This window comes from Rattus rattus, chromosome 1 (genome assembly GCF_011064425.1).
Source record: "Rattus rattus isolate New Zealand chromosome 1, Rrattus_CSIRO_v1, whole genome shotgun sequence".
Taxonomy (NCBI): Eukaryota; Metazoa; Chordata; class Mammalia; order Rodentia; family Muridae; genus Rattus; species Rattus rattus.
This window is the reverse complement of record NC_046154.1, coordinates 12,518,197-12,545,183: the sequence shown is the minus strand read 5'-3', so window position 1 is coordinate 12,545,183 and position 26,987 is coordinate 12,518,197. Positions and strand designations below refer to the sequence as shown.

At 53.3% G+C, this 26,987-nt stretch overlaps 1 protein-coding gene across 1 annotated transcript in view; it reads right to left on the bottom strand.

The window, feature by feature from the left end:
* Window positions 1–10,273: 10,273 nt before the first annotated feature.
* The window catches only part of Disp3 (dispatched RND transporter family member 3), a 48,924-nt gene continuing 32,210 nt past the window's right edge, over window positions 10,274–26,987 (bottom strand). Inside the window, exons 10-21 of the mRNA XM_032894703.1 lie at window positions 25,609–25,770; window positions 23,918–24,031; window positions 23,025–23,161; window positions 21,723–21,907; window positions 19,918–20,048; window positions 19,646–19,818; window positions 18,730–18,856; window positions 18,138–18,283; window positions 13,849–14,008; window positions 13,078–13,191; window positions 12,420–12,586; window positions 10,274–11,447 (exon numbers count right to left, since the gene is read on the bottom strand). Coding sequence (XP_032750594.1) covers window positions 11,085–11,447; window positions 12,420–12,586; window positions 13,078–13,191; window positions 13,849–14,008; window positions 18,138–18,283; window positions 18,730–18,856; window positions 19,646–19,818; window positions 19,918–20,048; window positions 21,723–21,907; window positions 23,025–23,161; window positions 23,918–24,031; window positions 25,609–25,770 — 1,979 coding nt within the window. The 3' untranslated portion in view covers window positions 10,274–11,084. The remainder of the gene's footprint in view (window positions 11,448–12,419; window positions 12,587–13,077; window positions 13,192–13,848; window positions 14,009–18,137; window positions 18,284–18,729; window positions 18,857–19,645; window positions 19,819–19,917; window positions 20,049–21,722; window positions 21,908–23,024; window positions 23,162–23,917; window positions 24,032–25,608; window positions 25,771–26,987) is intronic.

Below are 26,987 nucleotides of genomic sequence, written 5' to 3'. Positions count from 1 at the left end.
GATAATCCCACAGTAATTCATTTGCATCACCATCGATATACAGTGGGGTTGTCTCCAGTTCGAGCCATTTGGAAGAGAATTAAGAATGTTTTTATACATTCATTTTGGATGGGAAAAACACACAGATGTGCCAGATATGTATTCAGGACTGGGATGGATGGGTCATGGCACAGACATTTGTTTTCAAATCGGTCACATTGATGAGCAGTCATTAAAAAATTCATTCCTCCTCCCTGGCCTTGCCTTTTCCACATCTCCTGACCAGGGGAGAAGATGTTCTGAAGTCTTCGTCTGGATAATTGAGGCCTGAAAGTTTTCTGGGACACTTTACTGATCAATATCGATTAGATGATTTCCCTGCTAACCTCTGCCTGCAACAGAGACATTCTCCATGAACCTTCCTTCTTCTCTATCACTGACATGACCCGCTCTGTAATGGAATCTGAATGAGATAATAAACGGCCCACAGTGAACGCCCTCTCCTCACCTTCCACATCCTGGGCTAGAACTTGACTGAGAGAAGAATTCAGCCAAGCGGGTCTCGGTCTCCACCCCAACAGCCACCTGGGCACTGAAAAGACAACTTAAAATCAGCAGGGGGCTTCATGCTCCAAAAACAAGAGGGGGACAGAGGCAGAGAAGTGTGCAAACATTTTTACTGTTATTTTCAGTTCTCTCCAAGTCTTGTGAGATCCATGGGTGATCTATTGACTGCTGTTGCATTGTGCCCAGGAAAGTGTGTGTGTGTGTGTATTTGCATATCCATTTGTGTGCACACAAGGACCACAGAGGAGGGCACTGAGCATCTTGTTCTACCAGTTTCCATCTTCTTCCCTTGAGATAAAGTCTGTCACTGAACCTGGAGCTTGGCTGTCAGCCATCAAGTCCCGGTGTTCCTCCTGACCCCACCAGCACTGGGGTGACAGGTGTGCTTGAGGCTGCAACCAGCTTCTGAGTCTGGTTCTCAGGCTTGCAAGTGCTCTTACTAAGCCACCACCCAGCCTCTGAGTTTAGGTAAGGCTAAGGCACAAGCTGTAATCTGTGCCATAGTGTAATAATTACAAGGACACACGTGCGACATTTTACACTGTCCTCAACATTGATCCTTCCTTGAAGGCCCTGTCCCTGTTACCCTAGTGACTGTACATTCTGACTCTGGAGTCATGAGGTTTTCAACTTTGTAGTTACTTTTCTGTGAAACCAATCTGCTGTTCATATCTGTGCGTGCGTGCGTGCGTGCGTGCGTGTGTGTGTCTGTGTGTGTCTGTGTCTGTGTGTGTTCATAGGTCTGCATATGTGCATATGCTTGGGTGCTATGTCTATATCAGTGGTCCTCAACCTTGGTTGCAACTCCCACAAGGCTGCATATCAGATATCCTGCCTATCATATATTTATATCATGATTCATAACAGTATCAAAATTGTACTTATGAAGTGGCAATGAAATAATTCTGTGGTCGGAAGTCAGCACAGCATAAGGAACTGTATTAAAGGGTCACAACATTAGGAAGGTTGAGACGTACTGGTCTGTGTGTTACGTCTATGGGTGTGTATATTTGTATGTGAGTGTGTCTGTCCATATGTGTGTATATGTATGTCTGTGTGTCTGTCTGTATCCACCTCTTCTGCGTCTCCCAGTCTCTGTGTGTCTCATGCCTGTCTCCCTTTCTCTTCTCATTCCCTTTTTCACTGGGTTTCTGGGCTCCTTCTCCCCCCTCTCCCCCTTCCTTTCTTCTGCCCTCCTTTCTCTCTCTCCGCTGTTTCTCCTCTCACTCCCCTGCCCCCACTTACTCTTTGGAGAAAAGATTTCCAATTCAAAATATCCAAAAGGCTAGTGCAGAATAAAGTGAATCTCCCCTTCTCTCCAGATGGCGCAGAGGATGCTCTTGGACCCTTCAGCAGTAGCAGTGGAGACAGGCAATGTTTTGTGCTATGCGATGTTGGCCCAGGGCTGGGTCAGCAGCGTTCTTGACTCTGTCTCTCTTAGTTGACACCCATGGAGCTCTTGCTGGGCTGAGGTGAGAGTTAAAGGACTCAAGGTATAGCATGGTAGGATGTAGTGCTTACCCTGAGGTCATATCTACCTGTGTGTTCTCTGCTACACTGGAGGCTCCCGTAGATTCTCTCTACACTTCTTGGAATGTTCTGAATCTGGGTTTGGAAACACTGTGTCTCAAGGGTATTTAACTTTCCTCTCAGCCATCCAGGTTACCTGCAGGTCATACAGGAAATGTTCTCAAATCTGCTACAACTGCAGGAGTCTCTGTGGCCCGGCTAGCCCCGCTGGCCCAAGGATGGTCACTGTCAGCACTTTCCCTCTCTGTGAGGATCAATAGGGCCCTTGGATGTGACCTCGAGTTCAATTATGGCTTCAATTATGGAATAAAGAGGCTGTTATCACACACCTACCTCTTATTAGAAACACCATGCTGGGGGTTGGAGGAGACTGGGCCCGAGGGAAATCATTAGCCCACTAATTTGAAATCAATTTAAAGTGCATTTGCTTAATGATATGAGCATTGTGAATTATCTATAAATTGTTAATTTAGTTGAATGTCACACCAGATTTTCATTTCATAAATTGGGTTTTGGGGTTGGCCCGTGCGAGTGTGGGTGTCACCGCTCTCCCGGCTCCACTCTGGCACGAAGCTTGGCCATCTACCTTGTGCTTTTGAACTTGTGACCTGCAGCTACTTGAGAGCTTTTGAGTGTTTAAGATAATTAGGGCAGGAGAGGGATTCTGGCGAGCGCTTGCAAGCCCAAGGTACACCACTGCCTCCACAGTAGTGACAGCTCTGTCAGGAGGGTAGAGTAGAGCGGGGCTGACCCGCCTCTCAGCTGCCTCTGCCCGCTTCAGAGTGGCAGGTGCGGTGCTCTACTCACTAGGGGTCACTGCCTCTGTCTGGACCGGGAGGCAGGGGCACTGCCTGTGAAGCAGATCCCGACGATGAGGGAGCTCAGAGTGGCTGATGGCCTGTGGGTTTCCCACAGCAGTTGACATAGGAATGAGACTGTTGCTGTCAGAGGCGGCTTTCTTCCTGTGGACTCGGCTACCTGCGGATAGGGGGTAGCATCAGGTGGGCCCCTGTGGGTAGGCAGGGACCTCGATGCCAAGCCAGCTGGAATTCATTAGTCTCTAGCTTTCCGCTCCGTGCCAGCGCTGTTCTGGAAATTACAGTTAAAGTTTGAATAAAGATTTTTGCTTAAAAAAAATACCGACTCCAACATTTCATTGTGCTGTGGTCTCTGTGCCACAGGCCCTACTGAGATCCGTCTGCAACAATGCTGTGCAGGGTATATCCTGGCCCTGTTCAACAGACGAAGCCCTGGGAGTGGTTGATTGTGAGCTGCAGGAAGTCTTCAACTCTCTCACAGACTCTGAATCTGCAATCTGTTGCGGCGGGGGACTCTTCAGCCTTCGCAGGATGGACAGAGAGCATTCCTTGCTTGGCATCTGACCCGGTGGACCCCCACTTCCTGGTCCATCTGAACCTGACACCAGGCCTGCGTCAGATGCAAGTGTCCCTTCTGCTGCAGAGAGAATGCTGGTGTTTCGTTCGCCTATCTGGCCTAACGATGCACCAAAAGTGGACATGTAAATGTCTACACTCCGATCCCTTCATCAAACAACCCCCTCTCTGTGTGTGAGGGTGCGTGTGCATGTGTGCAAACACCGGTTTGTGTGCCACAGTGCATTTGTAGTTGGAGGACAGCCTCTGAGGTTGGGTCTCTCATTCCACCTCTCTAAGATGGGGGTCCCCCATTTGTTCTTCACTGTCTGTGCTAGGGTAGCTACCCCATGAGCATCTGTAGACTTTTCTATAGAGCATTATGTTCACAGATTCCTGACAACATGGGTTCTGGGAATCTGAACTCAGGCTCTCACATTTATGTGTCATTTGAGCCACCTCACCCAGCCCCAGATGTCATTTTATAGGGCGTCAGCTGCATTCCTTTTCTGCCACCACGACATCCCACGGAATGGAGCTTCAATAACAGACACTGATGACAGGGTGCTGGCAAGGCCAGTTCTGCCGAGACCCCTCTGCCTGGCTTGCAGATGGCACCTTCACCTTGTGTACTCCGTGACCAGTCCTCCACGATTTTGATATCTGCTCTCGATATCTGCACACAGATATCTTCTTACTGTAACAACAGAAGCCAGACTAGGTCAGGGCCTCTGCGTCAGCCCTGTGACGATTCGCCCCCTCACTAAAGGCCTTATCTCCAAGGAAGTCACACAGGAGCCTCCAGGATTAGGGCTTAAGTATATGACTTTTGGGCTGGGCTGGGGCACAGTTCAGGCCAAAGCACCGGCCATACTTGATTTCAGGCAGAGTTGACCCCACTGACCTCACTTTAATTTGGTTCAATCTGTTAAGAGCTCGTTTCCAAACAAGGCCACATGGTGACACACCAGAGGTCAGGATTTCAAAGTATCATTTTTTGGGGGGGGATGTTCAGTTCATAAAAGGGGCCTGGGTGTACATTCCTATGCCCTCTGGGAACCTGGCATTGTGAGCAAGCCTGACAGCTGGATGATGGATGACCCATGCATGGCCTAGTGACCCATCATCTCCAACCCCCCAAAATATAGCTATCCAGCTAACTAACCAACAGCTTAATGCAGATTTATGAAAGAACCCCACTAGGGTAACAAAACCACCTAGAGGGACCCAGAAGAGCCTGGCTTACTATGTGGTACGGGGGTCATGAGGTAAGCATGACTTTTTGTAGACAATATTTTTATTGTTTTTTAATGATGTGTGTGTGTGTGTGTGTGTGTGTGTGTGTGTGTGTGTGTGTGTGTGTGAATTTTTGTGTATGTGTTGCAGTTCCTTCAGAGGCCAGAAGAAGGTGTTGAGTCCCCAGGAACTGAAGTCGTAGACAGTTGTGACTTGTCCAACATGGGTACTGGGTGTCAAACTTGGGTCCTCTATAAGAGCAGCGAGTGGTTTTAACTGCTGAGCCATCTCTTTGGCCCAGAGTAGTTGTTTTAAGCCAGTAGACTTTGAAGAGGTTTTGTCGGGCACCAAGAAGTAACAGATACACAGAGTCTCAGAGGCACAGGGTCATGTTCAAGGTCAAAGCACTGAAGCTAGGAGCCAAATGGTTGTACCTCAGGATCTAGCAGTGTTGAAACATTCTTGAGCCCCCTCCTCCCCGCCCCAGGAGTCAAAGCAAGAAGCTGGGCTTGGTGATTGAAGTCTGCAGTCCCAGCCCTCAGGAGGTGGAGGGTAGATCGGAAGTTCAAGGTTGTCCTTAGGAACAGAGGCAGCTTGAAGCTAACCTGGTAGCTAGCTTCTTCTTACAAAACAAAAAGGAGTAGAGAGTGGTAGGTAAGTGAGTGGAAGACACCGCGGTCCCTCCAACCCCTAAACCTTACCCTGCCCCTGTGGGGGTTTGAATGAGAATCCCCATAGGTTCACACAGTTGAAAGTTTAGTTCCTGGTTGGTAGGTATTTAGGAAGGATTAGGAGGTGTGGCCTCACTGGGGGTAGGTTTTGAGGTTTCAAAAGGCCACGCCAGACACAGTCTAGCTTTCTTTACCTCCTGCCTGAGGGTCAGATGTAAGCTCTCAGCTACTGCTCCAAGAAACACGTTATGTGAGAGCTTAGCTATCCCTCCTTTGCCTGCATGGGGCACCCCCTCATCGTGGGGTAGACAGCCAAGTAGCAGGACATTACAGACATCACAAGGGGAAGGCGATGAGGTGCCGTGTGGTGATTAACCCACACTTGGGGGTCCCCACAAAGGCTTCTGAGGGGAAGCCAACTCCTTCAGGGCAAGAAGGCACTACACAGTGCAGTGTGTTCAAGATGAGGACAGCTGTGCAAAGGCCTGGGGTAAGTCGCAGTACTGCACGCGTTAGGGGTGAAGTTTGGTTTCAGAGGCCCGAGAGCCAAAATGGAGGGCGTGGCTTCAGATGATGATGGGGGTATGATCAGTGAGAGCCTGTAGAGCCTGGAGGAACCCTCAGCTTAGCTCTAGGGGCTGCGGGCAGTGCCTCAGTGAGTTACTGCTGCCATACTGCCGCATAACAAACATCCCCAAACACAGGGCCCCCCAACACTAATTGTTTACTGTCAGCAGGGAGTCTGATCTACGCTTGATCACAGCTTGACTGCTAGCCAGATATGGCGCCAAGCTAGCCCCACGGGCTTCTCAGCTTCCTGGACACCAGTAAGTTTGGGGACCATGTCCTTTACTCAGAAGGACAGAAGCACAGAGCACCAGCAATATTTCAAGACTTTACTGTTTCCTCCTTACCCAATCCCACTGAATAGCATGGGTCCAACAGGTAGGACAAGAAAGACTATTCCACCCCAGTCAAAGGGACAGCTCGGGGGGTGGGGGATAGCTTTGGAATGCTAAGCACATCCATCTAACCAGGGTTGTGAGAGACCTGTCTGATAAGAGAGACAGCAGGGAGGGTGGCATGACAGGTATTACTGTGGCCACCGCTTAGGCAAACATCATCTTATTAAAACACAAAGACCGCGCTCAGTGGGTATTATTCTATTTAACGGATGAGCAAGCAGGTAAAGACAGAACGTGTGACTTGCTTGGACACAAGGCCAGCAGAGGCAGAAGGAAGGTGTCATTGTGAGAACATGCAGGGGGCAGCGAGCCCAGCTGACCTGCTACCCAGGGCTGCCCGATCTGAGTATCTCCTTGCCCACTCCTCTACACCTGGGCCAGGGTCTGTATCAGGCCACTGTCCCTTTGACCACTCTGTAGCTCCAACCCCATCCTTGCTTGGGAGGTGGCAGGGTAGCTGGCATTGCCGCTACCAACTCCTGGAAGGGCGTTGGATGCCCCAAATGTCAGCTCGTGTTTGTTAAGGCCTTTGAGGGGGATTCCTCTCCTTCCCCTTGCTGCTGGAGTGAGTCTCCCAAGAAGCCAGTGTCAGCCACCCCTCTCTTTACAAGAAAATCATCTCCATGATTGATTCCTGCAGTCAGAACACCTGAGCGCACAGAGATTTATGGGAAGAGGTTTCTTCTGTGGCTGGCAGCCTCAGAGTAGCACCCCAATCCTTGTACACACAGGTAACCACTGTGGCGGTTCCTCCTTGTAGTGTTCTCCAGAATTATTTAACGCGCATGCAAACAAAAAGTGAGCACGGGTTCGCCCCTGCTCTTGGGTAGCTCTCAAACACATAAGCTGCACGGTTTTACCACCTTTTCTCTCTCTCTCTCTCCCTCTCTCTCCCTCATTTAATCTTTGTTGGCGATTTTTCCATCCCCCCCCCCCCGGAGGAAGCGCCCTTGTTCATTTTCAGCCGCAGAGCACAGACCTGTGTAACTCGCTTCCCCTGTTCCTGTGCTGACGGATGTGTGGGTCTCTGGTTCTTGGATAAGTCGAACTAGTTTTCAATGCACACCTTCTGCATTCTGCCAGGATAAAGTTTACCCTTCAATGTGGGGGAGCAAGGGAGCTGGGTCCAAAGGGAGGTGTGGCTATCGTTCTGCTACTGACAAAGCAGTCCTGCACGGCTGAGCAGATTAAACGCTCCAACAGGAGATGCCTGAGAACCTGCTTTCTTGTAGCCTCACCACAAAACTTTGAGATGTACCGGTCAGAGAGAGTGGCCTCTGTTCGGAAAAGCATGTTACTGTACCCCCATTCTCCCCAGGACAAAACACAGCATCCTTTGGAAGGTGTGGAGGTGGGCATAGTCCTGCCTATCTCATAGCTGTGGTCGACTCAGGAGGATAGAAACATGTCTCTGGCTGCAGCTTCCTTAATGGAACATGACTAAGACACTTTCTTGAGGCACACTGGGGGACTTTTAAGGGGGTTAGAGGCACCCCTTAAAAGCAGAGTAGTCACCTCTTAAAAGCAGCTGCCAATTGACGTCTATCTCAGTGGAGAAGTGGGGCCACAGGGGTCCTTGGCTGGTGAAGGGATCCTTGGCTGGTGAAGGGGTTTCACTCCCTCAGACCCCTCTCATGCTCTTGGCTCCTCCTCCACACAGAAGCCTGTCACCTTGGCATGCCTGTGCCTGCACATCCTGGGGTCCCCAGGCTGGTTGCTGAGCTCGAGTGAACAGAGACCTCATTAAGCTCAGCGAAGCTCATTAAGTCTGCAGCCCACATCGGCGTCAAAGGAAGGTCAAGCTTCTATTCACGGGAGTTGGTGCCTCTGGGACCCGGTGGTGCCAACAGTCGCGAAGAAGATGAAGAGGATCAAAGAGGCAGACAGCTGTGTGGCCCAAGTTCCCTAGGGCACCCAAACTGTCACTGCCTCCTCTCCCCAGGCCTGTCCCTGCCCGGGGGAGTTCCAGGTGGGAACTAAGTCTATCAGACACCACACAGGGCCTCCATGAAGGAAGGCAGAGGAGCTGGGCTGAGAAGATACAAACTGTGTGTTAAGAATGCCATCCTTGTAGGCACTCAGGCACAAGACAGTGAGCATGGCCAGAGGCCAGTGTGCTCATCCGCTTGCCCTCTCTGATAACCAGACTCATCTGTAATCTGGAGGCTTACAGGAGTCCCAAAGACCAGAGTTGCCCAGAAGCTGGTGAGCCCGGGTGAGTCTCCTCAATCCTTGGCCCTCCTACACCCCCACGGGCCAGGTAGCAGCGACCTCCCTGAGTCAAGCATCATGCGTACAGCATGCAAATGGCCCAGCTCTATGTTCATCTGAGTTATTGGGACGATCTCAGCACAAGATCTTGTAGACACCGATCCCGAGATATGCTGTCAATCTGCCAGGCCCCTCCCCAGCTCCCTTAACCTCTTAACACTGTACGTTGTGGTCAAGGGTTACATGGACCCTGCATACACGACTGCTTCACAGGGGACCCTGAGGTCATGAGTCAGAGCCAGCCTGCTTCCTGAGACTTTTCCCGAAGTGGGCTCCAGGGTTACCAAGTGAAGAGTTGGTTAGGCAGATCTAAGAACTTGCTTCAGGAGTTCCAGAACAGGCCCCTTGTCTGACTACAGCCTCCAACCATCTAGTAACACTGTCTGCCTTTGTGAAAAATTGTCCTGGTGGTTGAGAATGTGCTTTTAGGACACAACTGGGCTCCAGGTTGGGCTCAGGATCCAGAGGAAAAAAAAACACCACTCAGGCTTTGGGTCCCTTGCATGCATCTACACCGATTAGAAAAAAAGCTGATGCCTGCCCAGCGTGGTGACGCATGCCTTGTCCCAGCACAGAGGCGGATGGACCTCTGACTTTTGATGGACCTCTGACTTTGAGGTCAGCCTGCTCTACAGAGCAGGTTCCAGGACAGTCAAGGCTACACAGAGAAACCCAGTCTCAAACTTCTCCCCTAACACAAAAGAGAAAAAAAAAATCTGACTCCTGTGTTTGTGATGACCCTGCGTCCCCCCCCCCCCCGGGGTATACTTTGGTCCTAACACCTAGTCTCCATGGACAGAAGCTCGCTGGGGGCGGGGTCTCTGCAGCCAACCAGGTTAGGATGAGGTCATAAGGGTGGGGCCAACTCCAGCATGACAGATGTCCCTCTTAGAGGAATGCGAACATGAAATGGCAGACACACGGAGACTAGCAGATGCCCAGCAGCCAGCGGGCCTGGACCAGATCCCCTCTTTGGATTCCCAGAGGGAACAACCCTGCTGTCAGAGCTGAGGGTCTTCTGCTGCAGACATCTGTGGTGCCATCATGGAGCCTCAGGAAATGAACACCAACTCCGAGAAGGGCGTCTGTTGTGTTACATGCCAGCCAGTACCCGCCTGACCGATTCATTTCTTCACGGTGGATGGTGGGTCCAAAGGTTTGATATTTCCCCAACAAGCACTGGGCATCAGGCTACACCAGGAATACGTGGGCAAGGACGCAGTGGTTTCTGTCTTGCACCCCAGCCCTCCCTTTCATAGTTACTAGTGACCAGGTGAACGGGTGTGTAGACCACCTCGGGTTCCTCCCTCACCCTCAGGGATCTGTCCTGATCTCAGAACTGTCCTGTTTGGTCTATGTCCAGCTTTATAAGACCCGGAAGGCACAACGTCTGTGCCTGGAAAGAAGTCTGGTGGCTGTCACAGTGCTAAGCTTTCAAAAATGCCCAACGGTGGGGCCCAGATGGACCCCCATAAAGGCACAAATGTCTCCAGGGCCCCTCCCACTTCCCACTGAGAGGCCCCGGCCTCACACTGAGCCCAAGTATTCCCACCTCTGTACTGGACACCCTCTACCCACGCGTGTGTCCGTCTGGGTCCGGTGCCACCCTCTGTGTCAGGCTGCGGGTGAACACTTAGTTATGTCAATTTTAAGAAAATGATGGAGCCAGCCAGGCTGAAAATGCTTGTGTTAATGGCAGCGGTCTGCAGTTTCGTCTCACTTTAATAGGGACCATCTGCCACGAGCAGGCAGGCGGCAGGCACGGCCGGCTCCTCCCCGTGTGTGTAGCGCCCCGCCACACACCAGTCATCCGCTCTCAGCCAGGTGGGGGCGACGAGGTTTGGATCTGTTGGGGATGCCGCAGCTCCAGGGAGGGGTTTTTGAGGTGCCCCGGAGGCTGGGGCTGGGGCTAGGACATGCACGATCCCAAGAAATGCCTCTGTCTCTGCTGGCTTGGACCGCAACAGCAGGGTCAACAAACACTGGCTGCATAGAGCTGGGGGGTGGGTGGGCCCCCTGTCCTGGATCTGCTGTGCTCTTTCCCTCCATAGGGAGGCCTGTGCTATGAGGCAACTCTGGCTCCGCCCTGATCCAGCCACAGGGCAGTTCCTGCCTCCTGGTGCCTTGGTTTCCACATCTGTAGAGTGGCTGGCCCTGAAATGCCGGCCCAAGCAGGTCACGGACACTGAAGCAGTATGAGAGGAGAGAAGCCGCCTGCTTGGTGGAGACCAGGTATGGGAAGATGGTTAGTATCTTCCAGGGCCAGGCAGACTTCAGTGAGGGGGCCCAGATAGTGTGGGGGTATCTGACTTGACTTCCAGTCTGAGCTGGGCTGAAGGGGGTGTGGCCCACACAGCTCCGGGTCCCAGTTCCACGAAACCTGTGAGTGGAGCAACCTGGAACTGGGCCAGAAAACCGAGAGCCCCTGCGTTTCAGATCCCCTCATCCCCTGCTGCAGGGCAAGGTGTATGAGTCAGGACGCAAGCACAGAGCTATAGCGTGGCCCCGCTGGGCAGGGGGATCTTGTAGCCACTGCGCAGGAGCACGAGACAGGTGCCCAGCCCTAGGGCTCCTGCCAGCAGCACGGCACCCAGGGCCTTGAGGAAGGAAGTCCTGGTACGGGTGAAGGAACCGGGGGCCATGATGCCCAGTAGGGCGGTGCTGACGGTGAGCGTGTAGAGGATGGACACGCCCGTGTTGAGCGCCACGATCTTCCCGAACTTGGCGAACGGGGCGATAATGCAGAAGAAGAGTGGGACAGTGGCGATGACGGTGGTGAGTGCACTGGATACGATGGCCACGCCCACGTGCCGGACGGCCTCCAATGTCCTCCACTGGCGCTGAGAGCTGGCATCCTGAGACAGGAGAGTGAGAGCTAGGGCTGAGCACCACTGAGGACAGCAGGCCTGGGGTTTGACTGTAGGGTTTATACTGCTGCCCCAGGCTGGCTCTGCCTGAGAAGCTCCCATCCCATGCTGATAGGTTGTAGGACAGGAGGGTAACCATAGTGGGTCCTCAAAAATGGGAGCTCTGACTGGGGTTATTCTATCTTTCTAACCAAAAAGTGATTAAACCTGTTGATGACTTAATTTTAGTCAGTCTTAATTTTTTTTTTTTATCAAACCAGGAAAGAAAAAAACCCCGAAACTGTGGACAGTCAGCTTTAGTTGTTACCTTGACACAACCTAGAATCCCCTGGGAGAAGAATCCCAGTAAGGGGTTGAACACATTGGGTAGGGTTGCTGGGGGGTCGTTCATAAGTGTAGGAAGACACAGCCTACCATGGGTGGCACCATTCCCCAGGCAGGGGACTGTGAATTGTGTAGCAGTGGATTAGTCGAGCTGATCACAAGTGAGAGAGCGAGTAAGTGAGCGATCAAGCAAGACAGCAAGCGAGTAAGACAGCATGCATCCGATTTCTCTCGGCTCCAGACTGAAGAAGTACGAGGCTAGTTGTCTGAAGCTCTTGCCCTGATCTGCCCATAATGATGGGCTATAAAGTGATACTAGAAGGCAAACAAACCCTTCTTCATCTCATTTTTGTTGGGGGTTATTTTATTACGGCAATAGGTATTTAACTGGAACAACTTTGCTCCCAAACCCCCCCCCTTAGCTCCAGGGCAAGCACTGGCTGTAGTCACGTGACTGGAAAGACACCTCATGCACCTAGGGCTGACGACTGAGACGCTGCAGTCTTGGGAAGAGCTCCTAGGTTGTGGCTTGCCTGGGCGGTCAGTACAGAGTGTCCATCTGTCTCTTTGGGACGCCCCCCCATTGCCCCGAGGTGGGAGCTGAGTCAGGGGTCAGGCGTGCCCAGGGCTGCTTACCTCAGCCTGCTGTGGGGGCAGGTTCTCCCCAGCCAGCAGGTAGCCTTCTACCAGATGGACACAGTAATCCACGGAGGAGCCAACCAGGATGGACAGAGAGATGGCCTCTACAGCGCCCATCTCCCAGCCACTCCAGTACATGATGGTCACCACCAGGCAGACGATGCCTGAAAGAGGGATGACAGGGTATAGCCTCGACCTTTTCCTGCCCGCGTGGTCCTAGAGTGTCCCTGGGGAATGGAGACATCTGGAGTCAAGAAGGATGCTGGTGCTCAGTGGCACAGAGAAGGGGAGGGAGGAGGTGGGAGACAGGTACAGCAACATTGCCACTCACCTAAACGATGCCACAGACAGATACCTGGCTCCACTCAGGGAACACAGACAGGTAGTTTCTGTGTGTCACTGTCACACAAGGTCAAGCTGAGCATCTTTTTTTGAGGGTGAGAATTGCAACAAGGGCCTTTGCTAAGACTGGATGGCCAGAGGCTCAGAGAACGTCGAGGCCTTAAGGACTGGTAGGTCCCTACCTGGCCTCACCCCTGCCAGCCCGGCCCACTGTTCCACCAACCACATACACACCCCCGGTCTGCTGTCTCCTGCCATGTGCCCTGGCTGATCCCATCCCTGGTGCACCGACGGTCACCCTGGGCACACGTACCTAGGATACTCAGGAGCACAGGCAGCAGGAGGAGGACGTGGGTGGTGAACACGGCCACCGCGGCCACACAGATGAGCAGGGAGAGGACCAGGCCATAAAGGGCACTCTGTACCCCTGCAAGGTAGGAGAGTGGAGGACTGGGGGTGAGGCTGCAGGGTGAGGAGACTGCAGCTCCCCTTTCCCCCAATGCTAGGGATGTATGAAGGGGCAGTCATAGCAGCTTGGCCACCCTGAGGCCAGTGCCATCCCTGAGTCTGTCTACTGCAGTGTGGGCTCCACACAGGTGAATTTCATTTGGACTTTGAGGTGTTAAACATGCCGCCAGAGCAGTGGCCCAGGAAAGCCATGACATACTTTTAAAAAATTATCGTGTGCGTGTATGCACATGCCCATGCATGAGCACACGTGTAGCGGTCAGAGGTCTTTGTGCAGTCGGTTCTTGTCTCCCACCATGGGGTTTCAGGGATTGACTCAGACCCAGAGGCTTGCACGGCAAGCGCTTCCGTCCACGGAGTCATCTCACTGGCCCGAGTGTCACTAAACTGGTGTCCAAATTCAAGATCACACGTGGACAGATGCAACCAGTAGGAGAGGACCCACACGCTGGCCTCTTGTCAGTGGCTGCTGCATGGCAATCCACTGGGCGTTCTGACTCGGGGCTTGGGGTAACAGAAGACAGACAGACCACACTGTGCTCTCGATGTGGGTAGCTGCCTCTGTGTGGCTGCCTGCCTGCCTCCTGGCCTGGGGGAGGGGTGGGCTCACACCCACCTATGATCTCCATGAAGATCTGTTTCCAGTGCTCACAGGTCTGGAAGCCTCTGCGCAGGGCTGAGCCCTCAGGGAAGGTCTGCAGCTGCTGCCGGAGGAAGCTCTCCCAACGCAAGTAGTCCGAGTAGGTCTGGAAGGAGGACTTGCCCTTGTACGTGGTCTGCGGGGACACAGGCTGGTGAGTCACGTGCTCTGCGGGGGACACGGGCTGGTGAGCCTAGTGGGTCTGCTTTGCATCTCCTAAGGATGGCTATTCTGTGGCCACCAGTGGAGGTTGCCCTGTGAGGATGTGGGTTCTGAGCCATTCCGTCTGCTGCCACGAGCTTTCTCAATGTAATACTCTCTGAGAATACACCATGCTCCCATATGCCACCCTCTGGCTCTTCAGGAAGCTTCTCCACATGACCCTACAACTGGCTAGGGTCCATCTCCTGTGAGGAGCTTCCCTTTTGTTCAAGATGGGCCTCCTCTGGGCTCTTAAGCCACACACACCCCACCCCCATCACCCAGACTTCCTTATAGCTCTCAGCTTATCTTGTCAGATGCCTGTCTCTGGAGAATGCAAGCATACAGGGTCTCGGGCAGCGGCTGGGATACAGTTCACGGTCCTAAAAGGGACTTTCTTTTCTGTTGCCTCACTAATTCAGTTTGGTTATTGCTATGAAATAGTCTCAGCTTGTTCATGCACAGGTGTGTGTGTGTGTGTGTGTGTGTGTGTGTGTGTGTGTGTGTGTGTGTGCAAGTGCACTGAGGGTCAGCTTGGTAGGCAACACTATGGTGGATGGTTGAGATGATTAAGAACATTTCTAATTTCAAGTTGACTATGGCACCAGCCTAAGAAAAGGAAGGCGGTCCCACCACATGCTACAGTATGGATGGACCTTACTGTCTTGTGGTGTGATCTCTGTAGCCAACTTGGCTGGATTTAGAATCAATGAGGGTTTGTTGAGACATGTCTCTGGATATGTTGAGAGTATTTTCAGGAAGTTAGAGCAATTGAGAGGAAAAGACCCATTTCAGATGTGCGTGGCACTATCTCACAGGTTGGGGTTCTAAATTGAATAAAATGTTAAAAGGAAAGTACGATTAGAATGTCAACATTCTTTCTCTGCTTCCTGGCTCACCATGGCAGAAAGTACTCTGTTCTACCACACTGTCTCAGCCATGGTGGACTAAACTCTTCCTCCCTACTCCTCAAGCATTTAGATCACAGTAATAAAATACTAATGATATAGAAAATTGGTACCAGGAGTGGGGTTGTTGCTGTAATAAGTCTGACTGTGCAGCTCTTAGGTCCCTAGAGCTAGTGGGAGAAATTTGGGAGAGCTTGAAGCCGTGGGCTAGGAAAACTCTAGAATGTTTTAAGCAGAGCTTACTGGACATTTTGGTAGGATTTTTGAAGACCAGAATGCAGACAGGAATGTGGATGGTAAAGACTGTGTGCTTGACATTTCAGATGGGAGCAAGGAACTAGAGAATTAGACTAAAGTCTAATTGAGAATAGACTAATCTATTGGGAATTAGACTAAAGTTCATTCATGTTATATTCTGGCAAAACAACAATAACAACAACAACAACAGCAATACATTGTCTACATTGTCTACATCCCTGTAATGGGTGATTTTAATTGTCAATTTGAAATAATCTACAATCACCTGTAAGAAGCTCCCAGTGGGGACGTATGTCAGGGGAGCATGTTGTGGGAGGATTATCTTGAGTACATTAATGGAGATAAGACATACTCACTGGAGGTGGCACCATGATCTGAGTAGGGAAGTTTTGACTGTATAAGTGTAGAGCTGAAGAGATGGAGAGATGGCTAGGTGGTTAAGAGCACTGGCTGCTCTTGCAGAGAAGCTGGGTTTGACTCCCAGCACCTACATAGTGGTTCACAGCCATCTGTAACTACAGTTCCAGGGCATCTGATGCCCTTTTCTGGCCCCTGGGGGCACTGAATACTTATAGTGTACAGACATACATGCTGGGAAAATGGCATATACACAAAATTAATAATAATAATAACAATAATAATAATAAAAATTATTAAGAAGTGGAAAGAGCACAAGCATGCATGCATTCACTGTTCTCAGCTTCCTGACTACAAGTGCAGGTTGACCAGATGTCTTAAGCTCTTGTCATTGTGACTTCCTTATTGGGATGGACTGTTAATAGTTCAAACTATTAGCTAAAGTAAAGCCTTTCTCTCTTGAGTTGCTTCTGTCAGGGTAAATTATAAAAGTGTAAAGGACAGCTTTATGCCGGCTTGACACAGACTAGATTCATCTGAGGGCATTTTCTTAATTAGTGACCAGTGTGGGAGGGTCCAGCCCTCTGGGCTGTGGTCCTGACTTCTGTGCTCCTGACTTGCAGGCTGAGCAAGCCATGGAGAGCAAGCCCAGGAAGCAGCACCCTTCAGGGTCTCTACATCAGCTCCTGCTTCTAGGTTCCTGCCCTCTTTGAGTTCCTGTTCTGACTTCCTCTTGGTGTTTCATTGCAGCAATACAAACTCTGTGTAGGACAAATAGCACCTGGAAGTGACATTAAGACAGTCTCAAAACATGGTGAGAGGATGCACTTAAAGATGAAGGATTAATTTGGCTGAGGAAGTTTCAAGACAGCATAACATGTCGCTGTGGTAGGGTCAATGCTACCTGCATTTAGCCAGATTTACAGTAAAATGAGGATCAACAAAACAAAAACATAATAGGAGGATTATGAAAAATATGCAGTCTGTTGACAAAGGAAGCTAGTTGAAAGCCATAGGGTTGTTAAATAGATTAGCACTATTAAGGAAAACCCAAGCACTCTGAAATGAGTCAGGGGGAAAAGCTTTAAGTCCATCTCAGGAATTAAGACTCCACTCACTGTAGACTCCACTGCATGAAAACAATCACTCACTTGAAAGATTTTTCCTTGACAAACACGGGGCCACCCAGGGAAGTGTTTTCCCAAGTTCAGCTACCTGGGCACCAGAGTCTACTGAAGTAATAGTCTAAGGGCTAGTGTCGGACCTTGGTTTAATCAATACAGTGTTGGTTTGCATAAATACAGGATGCAAAGAGGTCTTGGAGCTTGTAGTTGTTCTTCTTTCCTTCCTTCTTTCCTTCCTTCCTTCCTTCCTTCCTTCCCTTTTTTTGGTATCAGCGATGAAATGCCAACTAGTATAGATATTAAGTTTTATAGAGTGTTTTGCCAAAAATAAAAAAGGCAACTTGGACTCAGCCTGGGATTGTCCTCACTGGGTTAGGAGTCTCTAGTCCACCTGACCTGGATCAGAGGCATCGTGGTCTGTACTACAAGTAACATGGACCATGGGAGACCATGTCGGGGACCTGAGAATAGGCACTCCCCTAAACTTGTCACCTCGTCTCTATTTCTGCCACGCCCAGCAAAGTGTGTTTCTCCATAGCAGCCAGACCGGGCAGTAGAAGGCTTTAAAAAAAACTTTTTAAAAGATTTATGTATTTTTTGTACATGGAGGCTTTAATCCACATGTCTATATCTGTCTGTACAGTAGAAGAGGTCATCTGATCCCATGAGACTACAATTACAGATGATTGTGGGTGCTGGGAATTGAACTCACGACCTCTGAAAGAACAGCTAGTGCTCTTCCCTGCTGAGCTATCTCTCCAGCAGTTTTTGTTTGTTTTTTTTTTTTTTAAGATAGGGTTTCACCATGTATCCTTCACTGTCCTGGAACTCACTCCATAGTCCAGGTTGGCCTTGAACCCAGAGATCTGCCTGCCTCTACCTACTGAGCGCTGGGATTAAAGGTGTGAACCACCACTGCCCAGCTAGGGAAGGGCTTTTAAATCCTGCTTTGTAGGTGGAGAATAAGAGGCCAGAGGGAACTGGGGATCTGATCCACGACATCAGTCAATCACACCAAGACCAGGTAAAGGCTGGACCCCTGGTTTCCACGTGGAGGCAGAGGACATCTTGTCAAATCCGGGAGACTAAAGTGCCAGGTCTCAGGGAGGCCAGGTCTCAGGGGATATGCCTATGTGTATAAGTACATGCATGTCTGTGTACTCATGTTCCTGTACCTCCCTTGGAAGAGACAGGGATCATGAATGACAGTGGAGAGTCTCCTGTCCCTCCTTTGTCCCTACAGGTGTTAGAAAGGATGAAGGTGTGCAGTCAGATAGGGTGGTGCTTGACATCGTCAGCTGCTGGCTGTGACCTCAGGCCAAAGCCTTGGTATCTTTCTCTGGTCTGAGCTGAGGGACAGGGGTGGATGGGGACATGTCTTCAAGATGAGCACACTACACGGGGCCCCCAGGCTCACCGACTCAAAGGCCATGGAGATCCACTGCACACGGCCCTCTTTGACGCCCACTGCCCCATGGGATAGCTGCCCTGGCAGCAGGTTGGGCTCAGGCAGCTCCTTGCACTCGGGGTGCAACATCTGCAGGAAGGAAGAGATGCTGTACCCTGTGGGGAGAAGCAAGAGGAGGTTGCGACAGGAAGAACGGCCAATCCCACACATCACACCTGGGTACACACTCTCACCTGCCTCTCAATGTGTTTGCAAGCATCGGGCAGTGTCATTGAGAGGCCTAACAACCTGTACTTGCCACTGAGGTGGAAAGCCGCATTTTGGATCATGGCAGTCAACTAGCCTTTGGGCCAGCCAGCCACTTGCCCTCAATTCTAAGAGCCCCACCCCCACGCCCCGGAGGTAACCTATCTGTACAGCTCACTAGCACACCCCCACACCCCCACACCCCCACAGCATTCCAATTTTCTTGCAAGCCTGTGCACACTTGGAAAACGTTTGTGCAGAGCTGCGAGTGCCTTATGGGCACACTCCAGCACAGACACCCAAACACTAGGCGCATGTTACCTAGTGCTATCCAGTGGACCATGGCGGCACATACCTGAGGGCAAGCACTGGGCCCCGCCTGGCTTCACCAGCTCCGAGTTGCCCGCGATGGCCTTGCAGAGGCGACACAGGTGCCCAATCTCTTTGAAGAGGTCAAAGCTGCTGTCGTAGATGACGCTGCCCTTTCCCAAGGAGACACACCGGCCCGGGCACTCAGTGAGTTGCGGACTCAGTCCCAGGCTCCCCTCCCCCACTGTGGGGGGACAGGCCCTGAGGCAGCTCCCTTGTCCTGTGTTGCCACCACATCACACCCTCACGTGGGAGCCATGGCTCCCTTTGCTTGTGCCTTTGGCACCTCTGTTCCAAGAGCAGCTCACCCAGCGGCCCCCTGATCTGACCTCCGTTCTTCCTCTCAACTGGACTTAATGCTTTTCTCCCTTGCTTCCAGCCAGCTCTATCTTGCCTGCCTGCCTGCCTGCCTCTTCCTCAGGCCCCCACTCCTGCTCTGAATGTGGACAGTATCCCTCTGACTGGAAAGACAAGCCTCATCTTCCTTTTGTTCCTTGAGAGCCTGCACCTGCCATGCCTGTGCCCAACCCGGATGTGACCTCTAGTGACCCTGCCAGGTCTTTCAGTCACACATGGTCAGTGATGTCAGCATTCAGAGCCCACCCAGAGGAGGACAGGCCCCACACAGGATTCTGCTCATCTGTTCCAGCCCCCAGTGAAGACAAGGCAGTCAGTGTGGGTCCCCAAATGTGCCCATATTTCTGAGTAATTCTCAATCAGTTCTCCCCCTCTGAGGGAAACAATGCTCCCTCAAAGGCCCGTGGAGGTCCTGTGTGGGCTGAAGAGCCGTGTAGGAGTCAAGAGTGTATGTGAGGGACCCGACTGCTCGGCCATGCACTAGTGCCTGTTCCCAAGTTCCTGCTGCAGCTGTGACCTTCCACATCTGCCCAAAGTGGCCGTACCGGGTCCCCGATGACGTGGTTGTCCATCTGCTGGGTGCGGTTGATGCCGATGATACCGAACACCACAAAGACCATGGCGCCTGTATCCACCAGTGGCCGCACTGCAGGCTTCCCACAGCCCGTGTTCACACAGGGGTTGAAGCCAAAGGTGGCAGAGATGCGGGCCTTGGGCACTGCAGGAAGGAGGGGAGTCAGAGACAACGCCGAGGGTGGGCCCAGGCTTCTGAGGCTCCCCTTGACACCCCCAGGCCCCCGGGATGTGCCCCAAGTACCTCTGTCACTCGGCACATAGAAGAAGCCTTTGGTGGGCCCGTCAGGGCTGGAGCTGAGCAGGCATCCAGGTGGCGCCACACACAGGCGCCCGTGGAAGGGGGGCTTGTGAGACTGAGCGAAGTACAGCTTCCTGTGGAGGCAGGGAGGCCAGGCTGAGTTGGGAAGGCCAAGAAAAGTCAAAGGAGGTGGGGTGAGGAGGATGGGCTAAGAAGTCCAGGAGAGGTCAGGGGAGGCGAGGCAAGGAGGTCACTTCAGGGGCCAGGGAGAGTGAGCTTCCCCAGCCCAGCATAGGGGCAGAGGGTGCCCAGGGCTGGGGGCTTGGGGATGGGGACGGGGGACTTGTTTTAGTTCTGCCTGTGCCAAGACCAAACTGACCCTGATCAAGGCTCTTCCCTCTGGCTCTCGGTCTCTCGCCCTGGCACAAGAGGGGAGGAAGCACAAGTGTCTGCTTTTAAAACTGTCCCCCAGAGTTCAGGAAGGACATAGGGCAAACCTTAGTGTCTCCCATCAGTAGCCTATTGACCTATTGACCCACTGACCCACTGACCCACTGACCCATTGAACCTGAGGAGTCAAGGCACCTTGAGTTTGCCACTGACTTCTAGTTCTAGACTGCTCATCCAGGGAACTGCAGAGCTCCAGGCCATGGGTGTACCTACGGTGCAAAGCCTGCCTGGCCCTGGACTCGGGAGCACACAGTCTACCCTGAGATGGGGATGCTTGGGTGGAAAGGACCCAGCTAGAGCCACCTCACCACTTGCTCCTCCTCTCCTCATCCCCTACTCCAAGTGAAATCAACCTGTTGGGGTCAGGGAGCTGAATGCCCCGAAACCAGTTCCTTATCAGACCACGGTCTCCAGGTAGCACATGGAGTATAGACCTGGCACTGAGATGTCCTCCCGAAATGGAAGCTGAGTTGCCCCTGTTCCCGAGGGTGGCTGCCTGTCTCCCGGGGGGGGGTGCTCATTACTCCATCCTGCCCCTAGCACGCTGACACATAGCCACACTGGGTGTTTGTAAAATGAATGGCTGGATACGTGGGCCAAGGCAGCCCTCCCTGATAAAGCAGGCTGTGTTCATAACACGAGGGTATAAAACCTGGGACAAGACTGCCCTGGGGACTTGGGACGCCCTGAGGTGGAGAAGGATGGTCTCATTCAGCAAGAATGAGTCACTTGCTGAACACCGGTGGGTAGAGACTGAGTAGAAGCTACAACAGATACAACCCATGCTACTCTCCAATAATCTAGAAAAGGGGCACGGGAAGCCGTCTGCTTATTAAGAGTGGGTGAGAGACTTGGACAGGAAGTGTGGGCACACATTCATCCAGCCAGAAGAGACCTACTGAGAGCCTGTCACGTGACAAACAACACGCGAAGTTGTTGCGCTGAGGGACACAGTACTGGGGCTGGAGTGGTCACATGCCAACCAACACGACTGCAGGTGGCAACCAGAGGCAGAAACAGCAGCAGGTGCTGCATGGAGAGTCTGAATGGGGTGATGTTGGATGGGGCAGGGGCTCTGTACAGGGAGAGCCTCCCCTGGGAGGCGACATTAGGTTAGAAACTTGAATCCAGAGGTGTAAGGTTCCAAGGCCTGAGGAGAAGGTACTGGGTACAGAGGATGACTGTCAAGGCCGTGAGGTAGAAACAGATGGCCATGGTGACCCTGCAGTGCTGACAGGAAAAGTGGCAAATGGGAGTGGGGCTTGCAGGCCAGTCATCTTTGCTAGTATCCCCACTCCTTGAGAGAGAAGTGAAGCGAAGCCATGGTGGTCTGGGCGCCGCGTCTGCCTGGCTCTTACCGAGTGTGCTGTTGCTCCTTGGTGGCCACGTAAAAGCTGAAGTCAAACTTCCAGCCCCTCCTGGCATCACAGGCCAAAGCCGTCACCATCCACTTGCGGGAGGGGCTCGCCGCCTGGAGCAGCCCTACTGTAGACATACAAGCGGTCAGCTTCTTGGTGAAGTCACCAAAAGGCGCTCTATACACCTAAGCAGTGGGTTGACAGAGACAAGACACGTGACTCGGGGAGGCTGCCTCGGCCTGCCCGGCCTCAAGGTCTGTCCCCTCCCTCCTTGACCTGTCTCCCACCCTGTCCTGGTTCCCAGAGCCAGTGGAAGATGTCTCAAGTTAACTGATGTGGGAAGGCCCAGCCCACTGTGGGCGGTGCCATTCCCTAGGCTCCTGAACTGTCTAATAATGGAGAAACAGAGCTGAGCACAAGCAAGCGAGTGAGCATGGATGCATTCATTTCCCTCTGTTCTTTACTGTGTATGTGATAGGACCAACTGTTTGAAGATCTTGCCTTGATTTCCCCACAGTGACATACCATGACCTAGAATTGGTTATACGCTGAAATAAATCTCTTTCTCCCCTAAGTTGCTTTTCATCAGGGGTATTTTTTTAATCACAGCAAGAGAAAAACTAGGACACTAGGTGTCTTCTTGGGACAGGCTCTGTGTCTGGATCTAAGGACTGAGCCTGGGTAGGATGGGCAAGGCCTTGCCCTTGTGGAGTTGGCAGTGGGGATGGTGTCAGACTCTGGCTAGGCCAGATTCAGTCAGAGAGGAGGATCATCAGGTGAGAGACGTGGCAGGGAGAAGGGCATCCTGAGAAGGGAGGCCAGGTAGGGCTGTGGAGGGAGGGGTGACGTTTGCAGTGGGAGAGGACAAATCTGATTCTGTTGAGGGGACACTGAATCTGGATATGGCCATGGGAGGCTGTGCTTCTGGGTGATCTCTTTGTTATGGGATGAACTATTGGCTGCCATTGTGGCCAGTTACTGCATTCCACCATCAGGTGGTACAGAGCGCTCATTCCCTGTACAACTAACCATGTCTTTTATATCCCCATTTCATAGATCAGGAGACCGAGGCTCAGAGACACTGAATCACCAACAACATCCAGGTCACACAAGGCAGAGCTAAGGCTCAAACCCAGCTCTGTCTGCAGACCCCGCCGCACATCTGACTGCTACGACAGGCCCTCACGTGCCCGGATCAGCTGCACCTTCAATGCCCCCACTCCCTGCCTACATGGCCAGTATCTACCAGGATGGCACCAATGGCCCCTCCTCAGTACTAGTTCCATGGCAGCCTGGGCTCACCTGGAAGGAGGGCACCTCTCCATCTCCAGGGGACACAGCTTGCCAGGGCGCTGGTAGGCTGGCATTGAGGGAAAGTCTGTAGACAGCTGGGTGGCCTTTGCTCTTCACTTTGGAGATGTACACGGTGCTCATGGACTCTGAGGATAAGCAAGGGATGGAAGAAGAGAGGACGGTGACCAAACCAGCCTCAGGATTTGGGAGAAGCCCATCTTAGCTCTGTCAGCCGAGGAGCTGAGCGCTGCTGGTCTTAGGCTCATGCCCAGGTGCTGTGCTGTCCCTCTGTACTAGAAAGGGTCCATAGGAAGGATGGTGGGAGGTGACAGTCATAGGGCGGGAAGGTGACAGTGATGGCGGCAGGTGGTGATGACAGGATGGGGTAATTAATGTCAGGTGATGGGAGGTGGTAGAGGTCACAGGTGGAGTCACACCCATGATGGTGAGAGATACCAGCAATGGAGTAGGGTAGTGTTGACATCAATGGGATAGTGTGAAAGGTGGGGCTAGGTCTGTTAATGACACGATGACAATACTGTGGGGTGACAGGGATAGATGTCCACTGGGATTACTTCCCTTCGTGTACTTCTCCCAGCAATCTTTCTAAGGGAGACTCCTGGAGAGGTGAGCCAAGGCTCAGCACACCCCCATACTGACTCTCATGATGGTGACCAGGGCAGGCTCGTGGAGGCTGCGGTAGGTAGAAGCCTGGAGTTCTAGTCAGGGTGGGCGGCTGAGGTGATGTGAGTACTCTGAAGTTTACATATGCTGTCCTTTAGATGACCCAAGGACACAGGTTCTTGTTCCCACCAGAGTATTGGCTCTAGATGCGACCTGCTCTCCATGTAGAGTCAGACGTGAGAGCACCAGGGTTCATCGACAGACGCCATCCCACTTACCTTGTGCCATGGTCTCAGGCCGGCTGGCCCAGGAAACCCCGGAACCTCGCTTCTTCTTCTCCAGGGATGTCCTGACATTGTTCTGCAGGCTGTGGGGCTTCTCCTGGAACAGACCTGCCCCCCATGGCCCCACAGAGTCAGGGACATGGGAGCCTCTGTGGCCACTCCTGGTAGGCAAGGAGGATAGGGCAGGATCTATGAAGGGTCTGAGGCTAGAGGGAGCAGACATCAGTGGTTTGAAGGAGACTCAACAAAACCAAGGAACACATCAAGTGTTTCCTATGTCTCCATCTGGAGGGGGACATGCGGCGGTGTCCCCACGTGCCTACTGTGCCTGGCTTTCCCAGTTCTATCGGGTGGGTGTGAGGTTGGGCAATGTCCTGACTTACAGTGCTACAGGTGAAGTTTTTGTCTATCTGAGAGAAATGTCACACTTTAAAACAGCAGCCCTCATCGTCATCCTGGAGCAGGGGTCATCGACCTCATCGGCAGAGGAGAGGGCTACGGTTTTGAGAACCAGGGACTGCAGGGACCAGGAAGTGAGGGGCATCCAGGAGAGGCCACCCTCTTTCCTGCCACCCCAAAGGTCTCCCTGGAAAGGGATTCGGAGTGCATTGTAGGTACACAAATGAGGTGGCTCTCCTGCAGATGGCTGCTCTGGTGTCTGTCCAGCTGGGAAGTGGAGGTGGCAGGGGACAGGCAGGGGTGTCCCTGGGAGTGTGTGTTGTGAACAGGTAGAGCAGGTTGGAGCCCCAGTGGAGACCTGGGGACCCGAGGTGGGGCTGTCTATGAGATGCAAGGCTCTGGGTACCTGTCAGAGCTCCAGTCTGCTTATCATGCATTCAGCTGCTGCCCTGACCAAGGGGAAGGCTGGGTTAATGGGAACGACGCCCCGATTAAGTGAAGGCAATTAGGCAGTGGCAGCGGGGCTCCTCTCCGGAGCTGCAGGCATTCAGTTCAGTTAAGCCTCGTCTCTTTTTCCTTCTACCCACTGGAGAAGAGTGGTTTGACCCTTGTCCACCCTTGCTCTGCCCCCATCTCCTTGCCCTAAGGGCTTAGACCAGACACCCTGAGGGCTGCTCTCCCCATCTCGCTCCTCTCAACACCGTCCCTGTCAGCATCCTACAGGTGTTAAATCATCCCCACATCTGTGACTCCTTAGCTCCTTCATGACTCTTGTAGAGATGGCACCAGCCTGCTGCCCACGTCCATCTGGTCCACCAACCCCCAACCCCGCAGAACCCTGATCCACCCATCAACGGACAGGTGTCAGCTCCCCAAACCCTCCCCTCTGTTTTGGCTCTGCCCTTCCCTGTCACAGTCACAGCCCTCAGCCTACAACCCTCCTTCCTTGTCCCTGTCAGCCTGTCCTGACTGACTTTCTCCCTCTCCTCTGGGTCTAACGTACTCTTTCCCTCTCTCGCTCGATTCCTTTGATGCCTATTTTTAAGGTACCTGCTTAGACACACTCCTCCGGGCAGCCTTCCAGTGTATCCATGCCCACAGAGCACCCGATCCTTCCCCCACGAAGGCTGCCGTCCGCTATTGTAACAGCTTGTCCCGGACTCTGCAGTGTGGAGCCCCTGAGCCCAGGGTGTCCGACCTTCCTGCTCACTGCACCTCTGCAGTCTCTCAGGCCAGCAGTGGGCTCACCACCACAGGAGGCAGGCTCAGCCGTCGGGGACCCTCACCTGAGCAGGTGATGCAGGATATTCCCTCCGCACTCAGGTTGTACTTGAGGTCCAGCAGCACCTGAATGTTGGTGTCAGGCCGGAAGAGCAGTGGGGCTCGGCTGGCGGGGCGGAGCCGGCTGGCGAACACCAGGGACAGGATAAGGATGGAGGCGAAAAGCCCTGTGAGGGAGTGCCGTGTGAGGTGATGCCCTGTGAAGGATTCAAGGCTGGCGCCCCACCCTGGCAGAATCGTCAGTGTGGAGAGCAGGGGGAGGAGGAGGGAAAGGAGGAGGGACAGGAGGGAGGGAAGGAAGGAGAAGAAGAGGGAGAGGAGGGAGAGGAGGAGGGAGAGCAGGAGGGAGAGCAGGAGGGAGAGCAGGAGGGAGGGGAGCAGGAGGGAGGCAGGGAGGGAGGCAGGAGGGAGGGGGAGGGAGAGAGGAGGGAGAGGAAGAGGGGGGAGAGGAAGAGGGAAAGGAGGAGGAGGGGGAGGAGGAGGGGGAGGAGGAGAAGGGGGAGGAGGAGGGGGAGGGGGAGGGGGGGGGAGGGGAGGGGAAAGGGGAGGGAGGGAGGGAGGAGGGAGGAGGGGAGGAGGGAGGAGAGCAGGAGGGAGAGGAGGGACAGAAGGAGGGAGGGGAGGGAAGGGGAGGGGGACAAAGGAGGGGGAGAGGAGAGGAGGGGGAGGAAGGAGAGGGAGGAAGAGGGGAGGGAGGAGGAGGGAGAGCAGGAGGGAGAGCAGGAGGGGAGAGCAGGAGGGAGGGCAGGAGGGAGAGCAGGAGGGAGCAGGAGGGGGGAGGGAGAGGAGGAGGAAGAGGGGAGGAGGAAGAGGAAGAGAAGAGGGAGAGGAGGAGGGAGGCAGGAGGGAGAGGAGGAGGGAGAGGAAGGAGAGCAGGGAGGGAGAGGAGGGGGAGAGGGGAGGAGGGAGAGAGGAGGGGGAGGAGGGAGGGAGAGGAAGGGGGGGAGGAGGGAGAGCAGGAGGGAGAGGAGGAGGGAGAGGGGAGGGGAGGAGGGGGAGGGGAGAGGGAGGGGAGGGAGAGGAAGGGGGGAGAGCAGGAGGGAGGGAGAGGGAGGAGGGAGGCAGGGAGGGAGAGCAGGGAGGGGGAGGGGGGAGGGAGAGCAGGAGGGGAGAGGAGGGAGAGCAGGAGGGGGAGAGGAGGAGGGAGGAGGAGGGAGAGGGAGGGAGGGAGAGGAGGGGAGAGGAGGAGGAGGGGAGGAGGGGAGAGGGAGGGAGAGCAGGGGGAGGGGAGAGGAGAGAGGGGGGGGGAGGGGGGGGGAGGGAGAGAGGAGAGAGAGGGGGAGAGGAAGGGGGGGGAGGGGGAGGAGAGGGAGAGGAGAGGAGGAGAGAGAGAGAGAGAGAGAGAGAGGGGAGGGAGAGGAGGGAGAGGAGGAGGGAGATAGCA